The 14,670-nt window shown below is 40.5% G+C and overlaps 1 protein-coding gene across 6 annotated transcripts; it reads left to right on the top strand.

The window, feature by feature from the left end:
* Positions 1-1,456: 1,456 nt before the first annotated feature.
* On the top strand, positions 1,457-13,523 carry rnf44 (ring finger protein 44). 6 transcript variants are annotated; one of them, XM_079479533.1, is made up of 11 exons: positions 1,457-1,757; positions 5,703-5,898; positions 6,159-6,378; positions 6,534-6,653; positions 7,899-8,072; positions 8,664-8,825; positions 9,635-9,750; positions 10,751-10,838; positions 11,057-11,178; positions 11,265-11,364; positions 11,800-13,348. In XM_079479533.1, exons 2-11 carry the CDS (start codon positions 5,792-5,794, stop codon positions 11,860-11,862), a joined length of 1,272 nt encoding a protein of 423 aa, XP_079335659.1. In that variant the 5' UTR covers positions 1,457-1,757; positions 5,703-5,791; the 3' UTR covers positions 11,863-13,348. The 6 variants fall into 6 exon arrangements, with proteins under 6 accessions (XP_079335659.1, XP_079335656.1, XP_079335655.1 ...); XM_079479530.1 differs by having other exon boundaries at positions 1,465-1,757; positions 6,534-6,701; positions 11,800-12,541; XM_079479529.1 differs by lacking the exon at positions 1,457-1,757 and adding an exon at positions 3,484-3,905 and having other exon boundaries at positions 6,534-6,701; positions 11,800-12,541.
* Positions 13,524-14,670: the final 1,147 nt, after the last annotated feature.

The following is a 14,670-nucleotide window of genomic DNA, read 5'->3' as shown; positions in this document are numbered from 1 at the left end:
TACAGGAAACGTTATAGCGTAGATTAGAACAATATGTTTGAGTATAAATTCAGTCTCATTCCACTATAGTACATGCGTTGTTGGGTTAATCAGTAACAGGTTTAATAGTTTTCCATGACACTAAATTGTTTTGGTCATTTATTGCTGTAAACAGTGCTGCTATCTCACCAACCAAAGGTTAAGAAAGGGCTGCCTTCCAGTTATATTATAATATGCCTTGTGTAAATGTTTTATCTAAACTAAACAACAAAAATAAAAAGTTTCTCTCACTCCAAAATCTTCTGTGTTGTGTATTTAAAGGGATACTTACCCCAAAAATGGAAATTCTGTCATCATTTACTCACCTGAGAGATGTTCCAAATCTGTATAAATGTTTTTGTTCTGATGAACACATAGAAAAGTATTTGGAAGAGTGCTATAACCAAACAGATCTCAACGCCCATTGACTCCCATGATAGGAAAAATTACTTTATCATTTTTGGTTCTGTTTTGTACAGCAATTGCATTTCCAATTATGGTTGTCAATGTGGCAAAATCTGTCATTCTTCCAAATATCTTTCTCTGTGTTCATCAGAACAAACATATGTATACAGATTTGAATAAGTAAATCATGACTGAAATTTAATTTTTGGGGGAAGTATCCCTTTAAAGTTACAGAAATCTGCATGATAATATCACACTTGAATTAACGTCAGTATAGGTGAACCAGGGTTTCAGGGAATGTAGATTGGTACATTAATGATCTTTAAGGTCACTTATTACTTTACAGGTAAACCACAGTTTTCTTCTCTATTTATATGTACATTACATTTACAGGCTCATTCCTGCTTCCTATTTTAATTTATGGTCACCCATGACACTTCAGACTTTTGGTACATCACAACGTCATCACTTGGAAAAATCAATTGACCTTACATGTGCTTTTATAGAGAAACATAACTCAATTAAAACACAAGCGTATTAAAATGTACGTACAAAAGATACTACATAAATGTATATAAAATAGATTCAAATTGCTACTAATAAGTACAGAATTCAAAGTGAACGATTCCTCTTCTGACCAATAGAGGGCGACAGCGCAACGCATCCTTAAGTAATAAACGAGCCTTACGTAATGTGACCCTGATGCGTTTTTCCCCACAGTGACACTCAACGCAAAATAAATCATATGGATCATGACTAAATCCTCTCTCTCAAATATGTTTCACGAAAAGAATCAAGCACAGAATTAATCTGTATTATCACTAAAAGGCAAAAGCAGTTATCAGGCAACATTTCATTATTTCCCTGATAATGCCCAATGCCAACTTTCAGCCAATCGTGAGCAAAAAAAGAAATAACCGAGGCCCTGTGATCTTAACCGAGACGTGACATTGGGAATCACGAGGACAAACTCTTACGTGGATTACGGTAGAGCGAGACAGCGGCCTCTAAATGCCCCTCGCGGGGGTATGTCGCAAAAACACGCAAATGGGCGGCCGACGGACCCGGGTTCAATCGAGTGCATCGCTTCTTTCACAGTCTGACGCATACAGGGGGTGACTGTTTTGCTCGACGTGCGAAAATCAATGCCGTAATGTGTCTTCTCTGCTCGCGCGAACTCCCGTTTGTACCTTTTCCCCGATTCAGTGGTGAAATCCACGGAATGTTCCATTAACGGGAACAGCTGAGGATCATGCCGCACCGAATACGGGAGAGATGCGAAGAATTACACGGAGAAATGTCTGCGACCGAGATGCGCACAAATTAACAATCAGGTAAAGCGCGCGTGTCGACGGAGTGGATTTCCGTGGTTTTGCACGGTCTCGCATGCATTGCACGCGGGCGTCAGTGTGTTTTTCTGTGTTGTCCCCCTTGAGCCCCTCCTTGTTTTGTTGCTGTAATTCTGCGATGTTTACATTGGATTGGAAGTGCACGGATGGAAGGGACGCGGCTTTGAGCGTCATGCGCTTTTCTCAGATCTGCGCGATTTGTCGCACGCACGGGACATGTCCAGCTCTCGTCTGAATTATTTCAATCATTTTGCGAGTTAACACGAGGAAGAAGGGTAACAGTGCGGTGTTTTCTCTGCAGAGAAGTCGGACGAGAGGCCCTTTTGCTGCAAGAAACACCACGACACAACGAATTAAACTTAAATCTGATTTATTTGACTCATACATTGCTTGTTTCCAATACAGTCTGCTTCATGCATCGATATGCACATTTCTCGTCAAACATAAAAGGTTTTTATTAAATCGTCAAAAATAAAAGTTTATTAACTGTAATGTGCATTGAAGAAAATACGATTTTACTTTGCCTTGCCCTCGATGAATAGAAATCTGTTTGATTCAAGCCGCCGGCTCGCCATTTGGCGCAAGGCTTATGTAACAGACTGGGCTGTGTCACACGGTCTCTGATAGAGAGTCGGCTGAGAACTGCTCTGTAAGAGAACCACAACATCATCCTTTATGCTAAAAAATATTTTACAATTCTAAAAAATACATTTTCTTTGAAACGTGTGGTCTGTGTAGGCCCATTAACCCAATCAATAATGAAATTGAGTGACAAGTACATAAAAGATCAATTACATTCGATACATTTTAACCTTTAAAGGAACATGACAATAACAGCTTTTTTTTAGTTAAAGTGCCATTCAATTTTATTTATATAGCGCTTTTCACAATTTGCATTGTTCCAAAGCAGCTTTACAGGGGAAAACACACAACATGAATAGTTTAACTTGTTATAAAAAAGACCTAGTAAATAATATCTAATGTCGGCAGTCTCCCGGTGGTTTATTTAGCATATTTTGCATTAAGTGAACGCCATCTCTTTCAAAAACTTTTTGTCTGTGATATTAATTTGACACTTAGGTAAGACAACATAAGTCAGTTTGTACTTTTGACACGCTGTTTGACTCAATGTAGACAATGCTTACCTCCTGCATTGTCATAATGGCATCCTTTGGTTTCAGGAAGCTATTAGGTGCCGTCTCGTTGGCTGTTCCACCCTAGTCGGATCACAGCAGCATGTCCTCGGTGCCATTGATCTGAAAGGGGGAAACAGAGACTCCCCTACAACCTCCAAATTAACATCAATGGCATAATAAATCATTACCAGCGACATGTTTTGAATTCAGTTAGGACTTCTCTCCCTGCTGAAAAGAAACAGAAACCATCCCTAAACGGTTATAATGGTAATTTGTTTGGATTTACCAAACAACGGGAAACTTTAATTGTACCGGTAATGTGTTGGTGGCACAAAGTCATCCTACTGGAACAAGGCCCAACACACTACATCAATTGACTTGAATAGCAGCTAGTGGCTTTGATGGTATTTGTAGCATCCATTAAATTGTTAGTTTTTGCATGCATGCATATCTCGCTTTGTTTAATGACTTCCCTGCGACTACAGGACCACCAAACCTACTGTATTTCTGCGCACTAACTTCACGCGCTGCTTGGATTCAACAACCATTTAACGTAACTGGGCGGGTTTCTTTCTCTTGCTCGGTAGACGAAGAGGAAGAAGGCGTGACTATACGCGAACGCACAACCACAACAATATTGAACAGCAGCGGACGCAAAACACGGCGAGGAATGTCACATATCAAACCCGCAACGCGTGCATCGGACGCATTATTAATAGTTCGCTGGCTCACGTGTGGAGTGACGTTAACCGATGCTAGAAATCAACGGGAATAGACTTTCCTCCTTTCCGCGCTCGTAGCGACAACAGCAGCAGCCTCCAGTCGGTGGAAGTGAGCGATGAAACGGGCACCTCTCCGGTGTGAACCGTGAACGACTTCCAGTCCGTGGGGACGATTTGTAGGATCACAAGTTCACGAAACCAGACCAGCGTTGCGTTTTAAGTCGCCGACAAACAGCGCGCGGACGAGTCGGAAACTCACCCGCCATTGAAAACAAGTAAGGTCGTCTGGTGCGTTAACGTTTCAACGTGCACATGGCTGTCATTTAGCGCCTAAAATACAATCGCGGTGTAGAAAGCATTTGCCTTAAGACGTGAAGGCTTTCGAGCCACGACGCGTTTCTATTGTCAGAGGAGCGTATCTCTGCATTTCCTGTTTAAGGCTCCATCTCCGACTAGATGTGGCTATGTGCTAACATTAGCTGCTAGGGGCTTGAGAAAAAGTGCTTTATGAGAATTTGCTAAGTGCACGATGTCCGTACGAGCGCAGTTGTTTACGAAGCACGCGCTCAACTGCGGACGTTTACCCGAGCGCCAGTGAAACTTCGGCCTCGCGACTCTTTTGTGCTATTGTTGGTGTCCACCTCTGGGCCACAATGGCACTAATAAGTGGTTTATTTACAATGGACATTCGCGGTAGTTATAATAAATGCTAATCCCGGATAAATCATGCAAGTAATGCGTTTGAAATGAACGCGGGTGAGGCGAGAGACGCAAGGCAGAGATGAGTCTTTGTTATTGCTTTGTCTGAGTCTGAGCACATGGCCCTCATCGCTTTTGTTGTTGAAGTTACAGCTCCCCCCTTTGTGCAGAATCCGCCAGTCTTTCTATTAAACACACTTCACGATTCGACATTTAATGGTGTATATTATTACACATGGACTTTGATGTTTGTAATTCAGTTGTAAATATGACACGTGTTAAATATGGCATCATGTTTTTGGCTGGGATGCAAAGTTCATACTTGCGAATAAAGGCACGCATGCTGCATTCATTTTGATTAGAGCGGGGTTTTATTATATCTGATTTATTTTTGTATCAAACTAGCATTGTTATTTTAGTATAATAATTTTTTTCTGAAATGAACGAACTGATTTCTAAATGTTGGATTATTGCATCTCGTGATGCCCCTGATATATTTGAAACATTATAACTTATGTCAGCCATGGTAAATACATATTGTGTTGTTTTGATAGCCCGGTTCTTTGTTTGTAAATGGGGGAAATAGCTTTTGTATCCTTGCTTTTTTATTGAGGACTTAAAATAAAATAGTTAGACAATGCTTACTTCAAGTATATATAGATCCAAACATTTTTATTAATGTTTATCCTCCAACTCATTTGCAAACCTGTTTTTGCATGTTTTTCTGGCGTCTACTACAAAATCCTTTAGGAATGTAAATATTTTCTTTTGTATTTTACAAATAAACAGCATACAAGTTTAAACCACCTGATGTAGGTTAAATAATGACAGAATTCTCATCTTTGGGTCAACTGCATCTCTACACCCGTGTTAACACAATCGCTGCTTTATTTATTTATTTTTGTTTTACACTTTCCAAAGTCTACCTTGGTTTAGCAGGCTTGGGCACTATTTATTCCTTGGCACAGCCAAGAGTACCCGGGGATAAAGATAGCCCGGTTTAAAATTCGATGTTGCCTTCGCCTAGGTCTACAAAATGAAATGATCTAAGAGTTGCTCTGTCACTAAAACAATCTTCGGTTAAGTCATCCCATTTACATGTATGCATTTGGCTGACGCTTTTATCCAAAGCGACTTCCATTGTATAATACTATACAATGTTTCTGAGTATGTGCAATCCCCTGGGATCGAACCCTTGGCGTTGCTAGCTAGCACAATGCTCTAACCGCTGAGCTACAGGAAAGCTAATAATTAATAAATCATGCACTAATCTAATAATAAAAGCTAATCATTAATGTTAGCAAGTGTTTAGTTGTGAAACATTTACGTCCAAAAGACTCTTGCTTTACAAAACATTTTTGTTTTTCAAACAGAACCCTGACAATCTGAGGCAGTTAGACTCAAGTGCCTCTTGCACTACTGGTCCCCACCCCAGGTGTGACACGTCCGTACGACATCACAAATGCGACCATGGGAAGTAGCAGTGAGTAGGCGGCCATCAACAGCCCCCTTAAACCAGAGGAGGGTTATCGGGGAGCCTTGTATCACACCTCTGCACCTCAGGAGAAGGTGAGGTGGACACCACGATCAGTTCCTGCTTCTTTAGCAGTTAGTGATTTTGGATGTATATTGTTTTGAAGGTGGTGAGGCCTAGAAGCCTAGCTGAATTGAATGAATGAACATGTATACTTACAACGAAAACCTGCTACATAGGAAAAACCGAAGAAAATGTGTTCTAAAATAATCAAATAGAAATAGGGAAGCTATAGAACAGACAGAAAATGAAACAATAACATTCATCACGTTAATGTTTTGCATTTATGTTGTAGTCCTCCAGTGCGACGTCAGTGGGGGCAGCAAAATAGACCCACTGTGCACGCTTCCCTGCATCAGGATGAGAACTTCCACCACCCGGTCTTCTCCCAGCATCAGCAGATTTCTTTAGATGAGTCCAGGCAATATAGTCACACCACTGCACCTCCACGCATGCTGCATACTGCCACACAGCCCCCCCAGCAGAGCTCCATCATGGTGGACCTTCACGAACAGGTAACAAGTCCTTTATTTAGCAATTTACAAAGATTTATCTGGCAGTACCCCCACTGTGACCCTGTATGTGTCCCCTAATGTAAAAATACAAGACAATGGCTTTATGTTCTGTTGTTTTTGACAAGTAACCTGAACGCTTTCTGTCATTTTTCAAGATGCATCAAGGATCAGTACCGATCTCTTACACAGTTACCACGGTGACGACCCACGGTTTTCCCATCCACACCGGGCAGCCTATCCCAGCCTGCAATGCTCAGCAGCTCCCTGCATGCTCGGTAATGTTCAGCGGACAGCTCTCTCTGCTCTGCTGCCTTCCTCCTCCAGTGAGTTTGAAAAGGAAGAGCTGGAAATTGAGTGCAGTTTGTGTAGAGCGCACCTGACATGTCACCCCCGCTCCAGCTTTATATTAGCTGATGTGTGTGTGCCCACCTGTCCGGTTTGCCACAGATGTTTGAATATAAATGTACGTTCTGTACGTCTTTCTCATGCTTGTGGATTATACATCGATGTACAGCGGCATTTACATTGGAGTCCACACATCAGCCTTTCTTAGTGTTTCTGGAATGATAAATGACCTCAGGCTTAAGAAGTGTTGAATGCTTTTGTAAGTCGCTAAATGAATGAATGTAAGTGTTATAATGCAACTGGTGCATTGTGAAAAACCTTGGGGTATCAAACTTGAGATGGTTACTGGCAAAGATGATAAGTGCACTTTTTGCAAATTGTTTCATCTGTTCATTGTATTCATGTGAACATAATGTTTTCTTCCAAATATCTCTCTTTGTGTTCAACCAACCAAACAAAGAAATCTATACAGGTTTGGAACATCTAGAGGGTGAGAAATTCATGACAGAATTTTCATTACTGGGGGAGTATCCCTGTAAAATAAAAAGTGTGTGTGTGTCCTGCTGCACAAATATATCATACATGCACATAAATTTCACAACACGCACTTCCAAATGAAGTGCCCAACCCAACATTTACACAGCGTCCTGAAGAGGAATGATTTAACATGCTAGATGCGTAAAAAATGAAATGCAAATTATTTTCATGGAACGATTAAATAAATTGACAGCCCTAGTTTCAGTTCATCACTCTTCTGAGGCTGTTTATTTTTCACTACAATATCAGTTTTATATGTAAACTAAGCTACCAGTCTGGAACCAAAAGCAAAAGTTTTAATCGTAAAATGATCAATCCATCCCAATAGGAGACGGATTTCTTGCCCTGAATGCTTTATGGACGCGGCCCTATAGAATTTAAACGGCCATGCATTTTACATTCTGAAAGTCTTTGTATACTAATGCCTTTTCAAATGTGGTGGATGAGCATCTCAGCAGATTGCTTAAGTGCATTTGAAGTAAAGTGGAAATGTTATTTAGAAAGTATTGCCCTGAATGTTACATCTCCCATAACAGCAGTTTTTTGTAAACTTTTTAGTAACAGGACATGAAAAATACTTTTACTCCTGAAAGTATGGTGACCCTCTTTTTTTCTGATGACTCTCTCTTTATCTTCAGCTCATTCAGGCCTGCACCATGCAGCACCTGCCAATGTCCTATCAGCCGTTTCCACCACTGATCTCCAGTGAGCATTTTATACTGCATCCAAGTCCACCGGTGCCCCCCCACCAGCCTCCTCACCTGCCTCCACTGAATCAGTTTGTTCCCCTGCAGCCACAGCACCCGCGCATGGTGAGTGCAGATTACATGTTCATAGTCAAAAAACAGGTGTACATTTACTTTGTGATGCCTAAAAAGGAATCAAGGAGTGGTAGAAATGTGCATTTCTATAAATGATGGTGAAGTTTATTCATAGTCGAAACTGTTTGTTTATGTGGTGCCACAATGCCTAGCTTGTGCGGTCCTAAAATGAATCTGCATGTGATCCTGTAGATAAATTGGTAGGGCATGGGTTCGATACCAAGGGAACACACTTACTAAGTCTGATAAATGCATAAAAAGTTTTGGCAGGAACATGCACTGGATGCTTGAAGGCATCGTACACTTGCGAGCCAGCATCGCACCACTCCAAGTATATTACATGTGGTGATGGGTAATGAGGTATTACAAACTAAAGCAATGAGTCTTGTGATTGCTGTTCAAACAGAGGAATTAGTGTATTAACCTCATTACGCCGGAAAAAAGTAATTAGCAGTTGTTTTCTTTTTAGAGTAATTTCCGTATTGCGTCTTGACTGAACGACTTCTTCAAATAATTGCATATAACGCAGATACGTTCGTATGATTCGTACAATAAAGTGTTTTTTTTTACTCGCTCATGCAGCCACTGCAGAGGGTTGAGAATGAAGTGGATCTGCGGGGAGACCAGCATCCGTTAGGAACGTTCTCCTATCCTCCTGCTCACCATCCACCAGCAATGACCCCCTCCCTCCCCCTGCAGTACCTTCCCCAGGAGCCCCTCCACCAAGAGCTGCCCTACGGAGTGGTAAGATGTCTTCCTTTAGTCAACAAAACCTGTGATCAAGTCAAAACACTGATTAAAATGAGGAGAATTTGCATTAACATGTAATGACATTATACAAAAGAGTTTTGATCGGACGTAATATATATGCAGAAGAGGAAAAGGTAACTGGGGGGGATTAAGAAGTTTGGCCGGTGTGCCAAACGTGAAGATAGGTAGATTGATGTCGGGGGGTATATCTGTACAATATTTAGTTTTAATGCCCCGTCAACTTAGATTAAATCATCAAAAAATGATGTATGGTACACGGTGGACAAAACATAGTTTATTGGACAAAAAAGCAAGCCATAACCTATCAGGAACTATTGGTTTTGTTTGAATATACAAAATAGCATTAGAAAAACAAAAAGCGTCTCTTGTAGTAAGATTTTGTAACCATTCTCCTGGGTCTTGACTCAGTAAGCTTTGTGCACGTGTTGTCATTTTTTGCCACGCCACCATAGATTCTTGCCAAAGCGGAGCTATAGTTTACAGTCCAGGTACAACTATGCAATGTGAATCCAAAGTTAGTTTTGGCCTTGACTGTATAGACAGACAAATAAATGTATAGAGCTTTAACACACTTGTTTTTATTTCATGGACTTTTTATAGAATGATATCATCAGCTTGTTCTGAAAGAGACTTCAGTATTTAACATCTCACCTTTAACCTCAGTTTGCTCCAGGTGGATTGCATCATAAGCAGAAATGTCGCAGAAGCTGCTTTGGCTAAGACGACATCTGTTTAATGAATAATAAAGTTTATTAATGAGTTTACTCCTGTTCTTTTCTCAGCCATATCCTCACCTGCTGCCGAGGCGTTTGACTGGGCAGAGGTATCGGTTACAGCAGCCTCTACCTCCACCTCCCCCTCCTCCACCGTACTACCCCGGCTTCTTACCCTACTTCCTGTAAGTCTCTTCTGACATTTCTCATTTACATCACACATAGATTTTGCAGACTGGAAACATGTTTTAAGGTGCTGTATACTAAGAAATAATGAAAACATAATGTACTTAAATAAACGTCATCACCTGACCTTAATGACGTGATATTAAAGGATAAAAGTGTGTGATGTTGCCCCTTTACAGGTTGTATGAAGCCTATATAGTAGTATAGGTCGTTTCATTGGACGCTCGCGTGCCTGACCCCCAGTTAACTTCCCGTTTGTGTTTGGCTAGAGTGTAATAGTGTAACTATTTATATTTAATATATGTCAATATTCATTTGTATTAGGGATGCACCGATACCAATTTTGAACAACAGAGTACGAGTACAGATATCTTTTTCTGGTACTCGCCGATGGCTGTACCGATACCGGTTCCTCTTCAAAACACAGATTTAGACCGCTAAAAATAGAATGGCTTCTTAATTACGAACAACTTCACCTTAAATACATAATAATAATAATAATAAAACAAACTTTCACAGCAAATTTCACATTCAATTTCTCTCAGTTATGTTGCATGAGGGATGGGTGCGTTTTTACGAGTAGGAGTACATGAGCTTAGTATCGGGCACGATACCGTACGTCCCTATTTTGTATTATTATTTTACTGTGTAATAATAGTATTAAATAAACGATTTGTTGAATGGGTCCTGTATTTGGTCCCATTTAAACAATCCATATAGAACATTGACATCTAGCGGTTGGTCTTGGTTTTGCAGTCTAAATTCAAAATATTGGAGAAAAGTTTGGCCAAGTAAAGGTTCTTCTGGGTTTCTTTTGATTGTTATCAGAAATATCCACAGGCACGCTATTGTTTGTGAATGTGTACCGGAATTTATGTTGCGCATGCGCAGTTTGTTTATGTTGTTTAGATGAAACCGTCTATAGACAAAAGAACTGGTTGTTTGGTTTTTATGTTGAGTGGATGTTAATAATTGGTTTGTTTTGGACCTGTGTAACAGCTCAATGCTTCCTGTGCCTCCAACTGCTGTGGGTCCTGCTATCAGTCTGGACCTGGATGTAGACGATGTGGAGATGGAGAACTATGAGGTAAATTTTCTCAGGAAATCATCTATTTGGAGATGTTTCAAAGAAGCAGCTTGTCCTCAATGAATGTAACCATCATTCGTTTTTATACGGCTGCTGTTCTACAAAAGCTAGTGAACTACCACCACTATTTACAAAATGTTGGGTAGCTCATTCGTGTTTTGGAACAGAGTGACATAGTCTCTTATGTCTTGTATGACCCTGTTGTCATTTTCCTGCAGGCGTTATTAAACCTCGCAGAGAGGCTCGGAGAAGCAAAACCTCGCGGTCTCACGAAAGCTGATATAGAGCAACTTCCGTCCTACAGGTTCAATTTAGAAAGTCACCAATCTGAGCAAACTCTGTAAGTTTTTGTTGTTTTGCATCTCCATTTATACTGCGCTTCTCTAATCTTCAAGTTTATTTACGTTGCTTTGGATTTTCTTTTAGGTGTGTCGTATGCTTTAGCGATTTTGAGTCAAGGCAGCTACTTCGAGTATTGCCCTGTAACCATGAATTCCATGCGAAGTGTGTGGACAAGTGGTTAAAGGTAAGTACGGCGACTCAGTTCATTTGATCATTTATTTACCCTTGCGTTGTTTAAAACCAGTGTTTGACTCCGTAGAACACAAAATACACTTTGAGAAATGTCTCAGTGCTTTTGTGTCCACACAATGGAAGTCGATGGGCGACAGTTTTTTCACGTATTTCAAAATATCTTATTTTGTGTTCTGACGAAGGAAAGTCAAACAGGTTTGAAATGACGTGAGGGGGATAAATGATGAAGTCATTTGCATTGTGCTTTTAAGATCTTAGCCTTCCAAAAAAATTTTTAACATTCCTTGTTTTTAAGGCAATTATAATAAAGATAATGTTACATAATAATATAACAGAATCTATGTTTATTGAATTAACCCTTTTATATACTTATTTTTATTAGCAAGCGTAATTCTTTTGAGAAATTAATTTGTAACATATCTTGCAGACCAATCGCACCTGTCCGATTTGTCGAGCCGACGCGTCTGAAGTTCACCGCGACGTGGAATGAGTTCAGGTTTTTGTCCTTCACTGGGAATCAGCACAAATCCTCGCGTGTGTTTTGTGAGTGGGGACACCTGTTCTCCAGCCAAACGCAAATCTACCCCACCCCGCTATAACCCCACCTCTACAATAAGCAATCTTGGAATTTGTATGGAACCTGTTTGACCTCTGCTGTGCATCATCGTGTGAGTTACATGAAAGCTACTGCCTCCTATAGCCACTTCCGAGTTCTGGAATCGTGACCGTTGTTTCTTTCAAACGTTTCTTTCTTTTCCCTGCCCACGTTTTTTCGCAGTTTCCAAAGATAACCTGTAATACGTGTTGTGTTGGCATATTTGTTTACACGATAGAATATTCTCTAGTTGTTTGATCACGAATTTCAATTGTGCATTCGTGTCGTAGGGGTCGCAGGGGTGGGCCTGAATGATGCTTGTTGTTGGCTTTACTGTGCAATCACATACGTTCGCGGGAAGACTTAAGGACGGTTCGCAGACGCCACGGACGCCCTGCTGATGAACGACCATCATAGATGCATGTAACGACGGACTTGTTAATAATCTATGTTTTGCAATAATGTATCGATCATTTGAATATCTTATTCCCGATTTCTCTTTTATCTGCGAATGCTATTGTGAAGGTGTGACTTTCATCGGTTTAAAAAAGTTCAATGGCCTGAGGTTGAAGACAAACAAAAAAAGGAAAACAAACAAAAGGACCGACTGGGCTTTATGCACGGTCGAAGAGACATTGAGGAGCAGAGCACGGTGATGAGGTCACAGGGAGACGTCGCTGTTTTTGCTGTTCGCTGGCAAGGGCAAATCGGACTGGCTCGTGGAACACAGGGATGAGAACACTGCACACTGCCTTTGCCAGCCTTCACCTGGCTGCACAACTTCCGTCTATTGTGGACCGGCCCCTTTTCAACCCGATTCATCACTCAGCTGTCGGCTAGATCTCACAGGCCTCGCACGGACTGTTCTTTTAGACTAGCAATATTTTAATTAACAAGACCCGCTGATGCTAACAAAAAGAGGAATGTCAAGCAGAGACGGAGAGAAGGGGCGGGGCTCGAGCGGCCTCATCTTGCCATTTTCACACCTCTGAATTAACAGCGCAGGCCAGGAGGTCTCATTCGCCTGTCCAGACTTTGGAGAGGGTTGAACACTTTGCAGAAAGCAATACGTGCAATGAGTGTGTGAGGTGAACGAAACATTGACCTGATTTTCAAGGACTGGGCTTTTCCCCTCATTCGTGAGCCAAATAATCAACATACTCAAGATCTCAGCTCTGCCTTCTCAAGACCTTGACAAGCACAAACCTGTTACTAATCTTCAAACATCCTTTGTCAGTTTCTCTTTTTTATTTTTAGTGGTGTTATTTATTGGTTTTATCTTCTGAGGGAGTTTGAAGGATTCGGTTGGGCATCTTTAATGCGTTTTGGTTTGCCTCCCGCTGTCAGGTCTCAGGCCGTGTTCACAGTGTAATGTGATGTGAAAGAAAAAAAACATTGTATGCATAGCCTTGGCGTGAAAGGTTGAAATTATCGTCTTGTTTTTAAGACAAAAGAATGTTGAAACCCTCTGTATTTCTAGTTAAGCCCTTTCCTGTGTGCCAGTTGACTGTAGATCCCAGACAGGAGACGGTGGAGATGGAGCGTTAGGGTCGCTTAAAGAAAGAAAAATAATGCACTGTAAAATGCTCGACTAGTGGTTCACTCGTTCCAAAAACAACCCTGAACTTCTTTGTTCAGGGAAAACTATGAACTATTTGGGTTTAATTTTTTTCTCTAAAAACTTTAAGTATAGGACTTTTGAATACATACGTCTATATATATATATAAATCTATATATATATATTTCTGAGTTGTTTGTCCACTGAATAGTCATTGTAATTAATAGACACACTGGCTTTTCTCGGGTAAAGGGACTCTTTTAGAGAATGTGAGTATATTGCATTTGCGTGCCAGGTTTTAAAAAACAAGCCATTGTAATGAATTTAATCCACACTTTTGATAAGTACTCTATGTATACATATCTGTTCACTGGCATATATTTTCAGTATAAAAGAAAATCACTCAGGGCCTCTCGATAATGAAAAATAAAGGAAAACAGTCCATTTCAAATGGGATTGACGCCATGGACACACATTTGGGTATTTTGGGTTGTTTTCCTCAGGCCGTGCATATTTTAAATGTAATCAGCTGAACTAATATTCCTTTTTTTAAATGGTGGTGAATATTATCCATTATACGACTGGCATGCAAAGAAAAAAATAGAAAAAAAACGACGACGTGACATGTTGTATTGAGTGAGAATAGGCTTTTCGTCACTGCAGCCAATCATAAGCGTATGTTACTCGAACCTGTTTTACAGCAGTTGCGTTCCTGTGTTGTCGTACTTGAACCACACTTAAAGGTTGTAATCCCATTTAAAACGGTGCCGTGGTGCACACTGTCCTATCTAGACCACTTCAAGACTATTCTTACAGTGTTTGCATGATTAAAGGAGAAAACAAAAAATACGAGAGAAAAAAAGACAAAAAATGACATCTATATTTTGAGTGAAGGCTATAGACGGTGTGGGCAAGTATTTTAATTGTGCACAATATGCATGCATGTCTAACCAGGTCCCGACCTGTTTTTAGCTAGATCTAGTTGGCTTTGGGTTCTGGGTGTAGGGGACTTTTTGCTCAGCTAATAACTGCCATGCACTGTACTGCACACATTTGTAACAGAATCGAATGACTACAAGATTTTATCGTGCTTGTACTTGCAAAAAACAAAAAAATCAACGGAAAAATAATATAGGATATTAGA

Source organism: Barbatula barbatula (assembly GCF_947034865.1).
Source record: "Barbatula barbatula genome assembly, chromosome: 18".
In the NCBI taxonomy this organism is placed as follows: Eukaryota; Metazoa; Chordata; class Actinopteri; order Cypriniformes; family Nemacheilidae; genus Barbatula; species Barbatula barbatula.
This window is presented reverse-complemented; position numbering and strand designations above follow the sequence as displayed.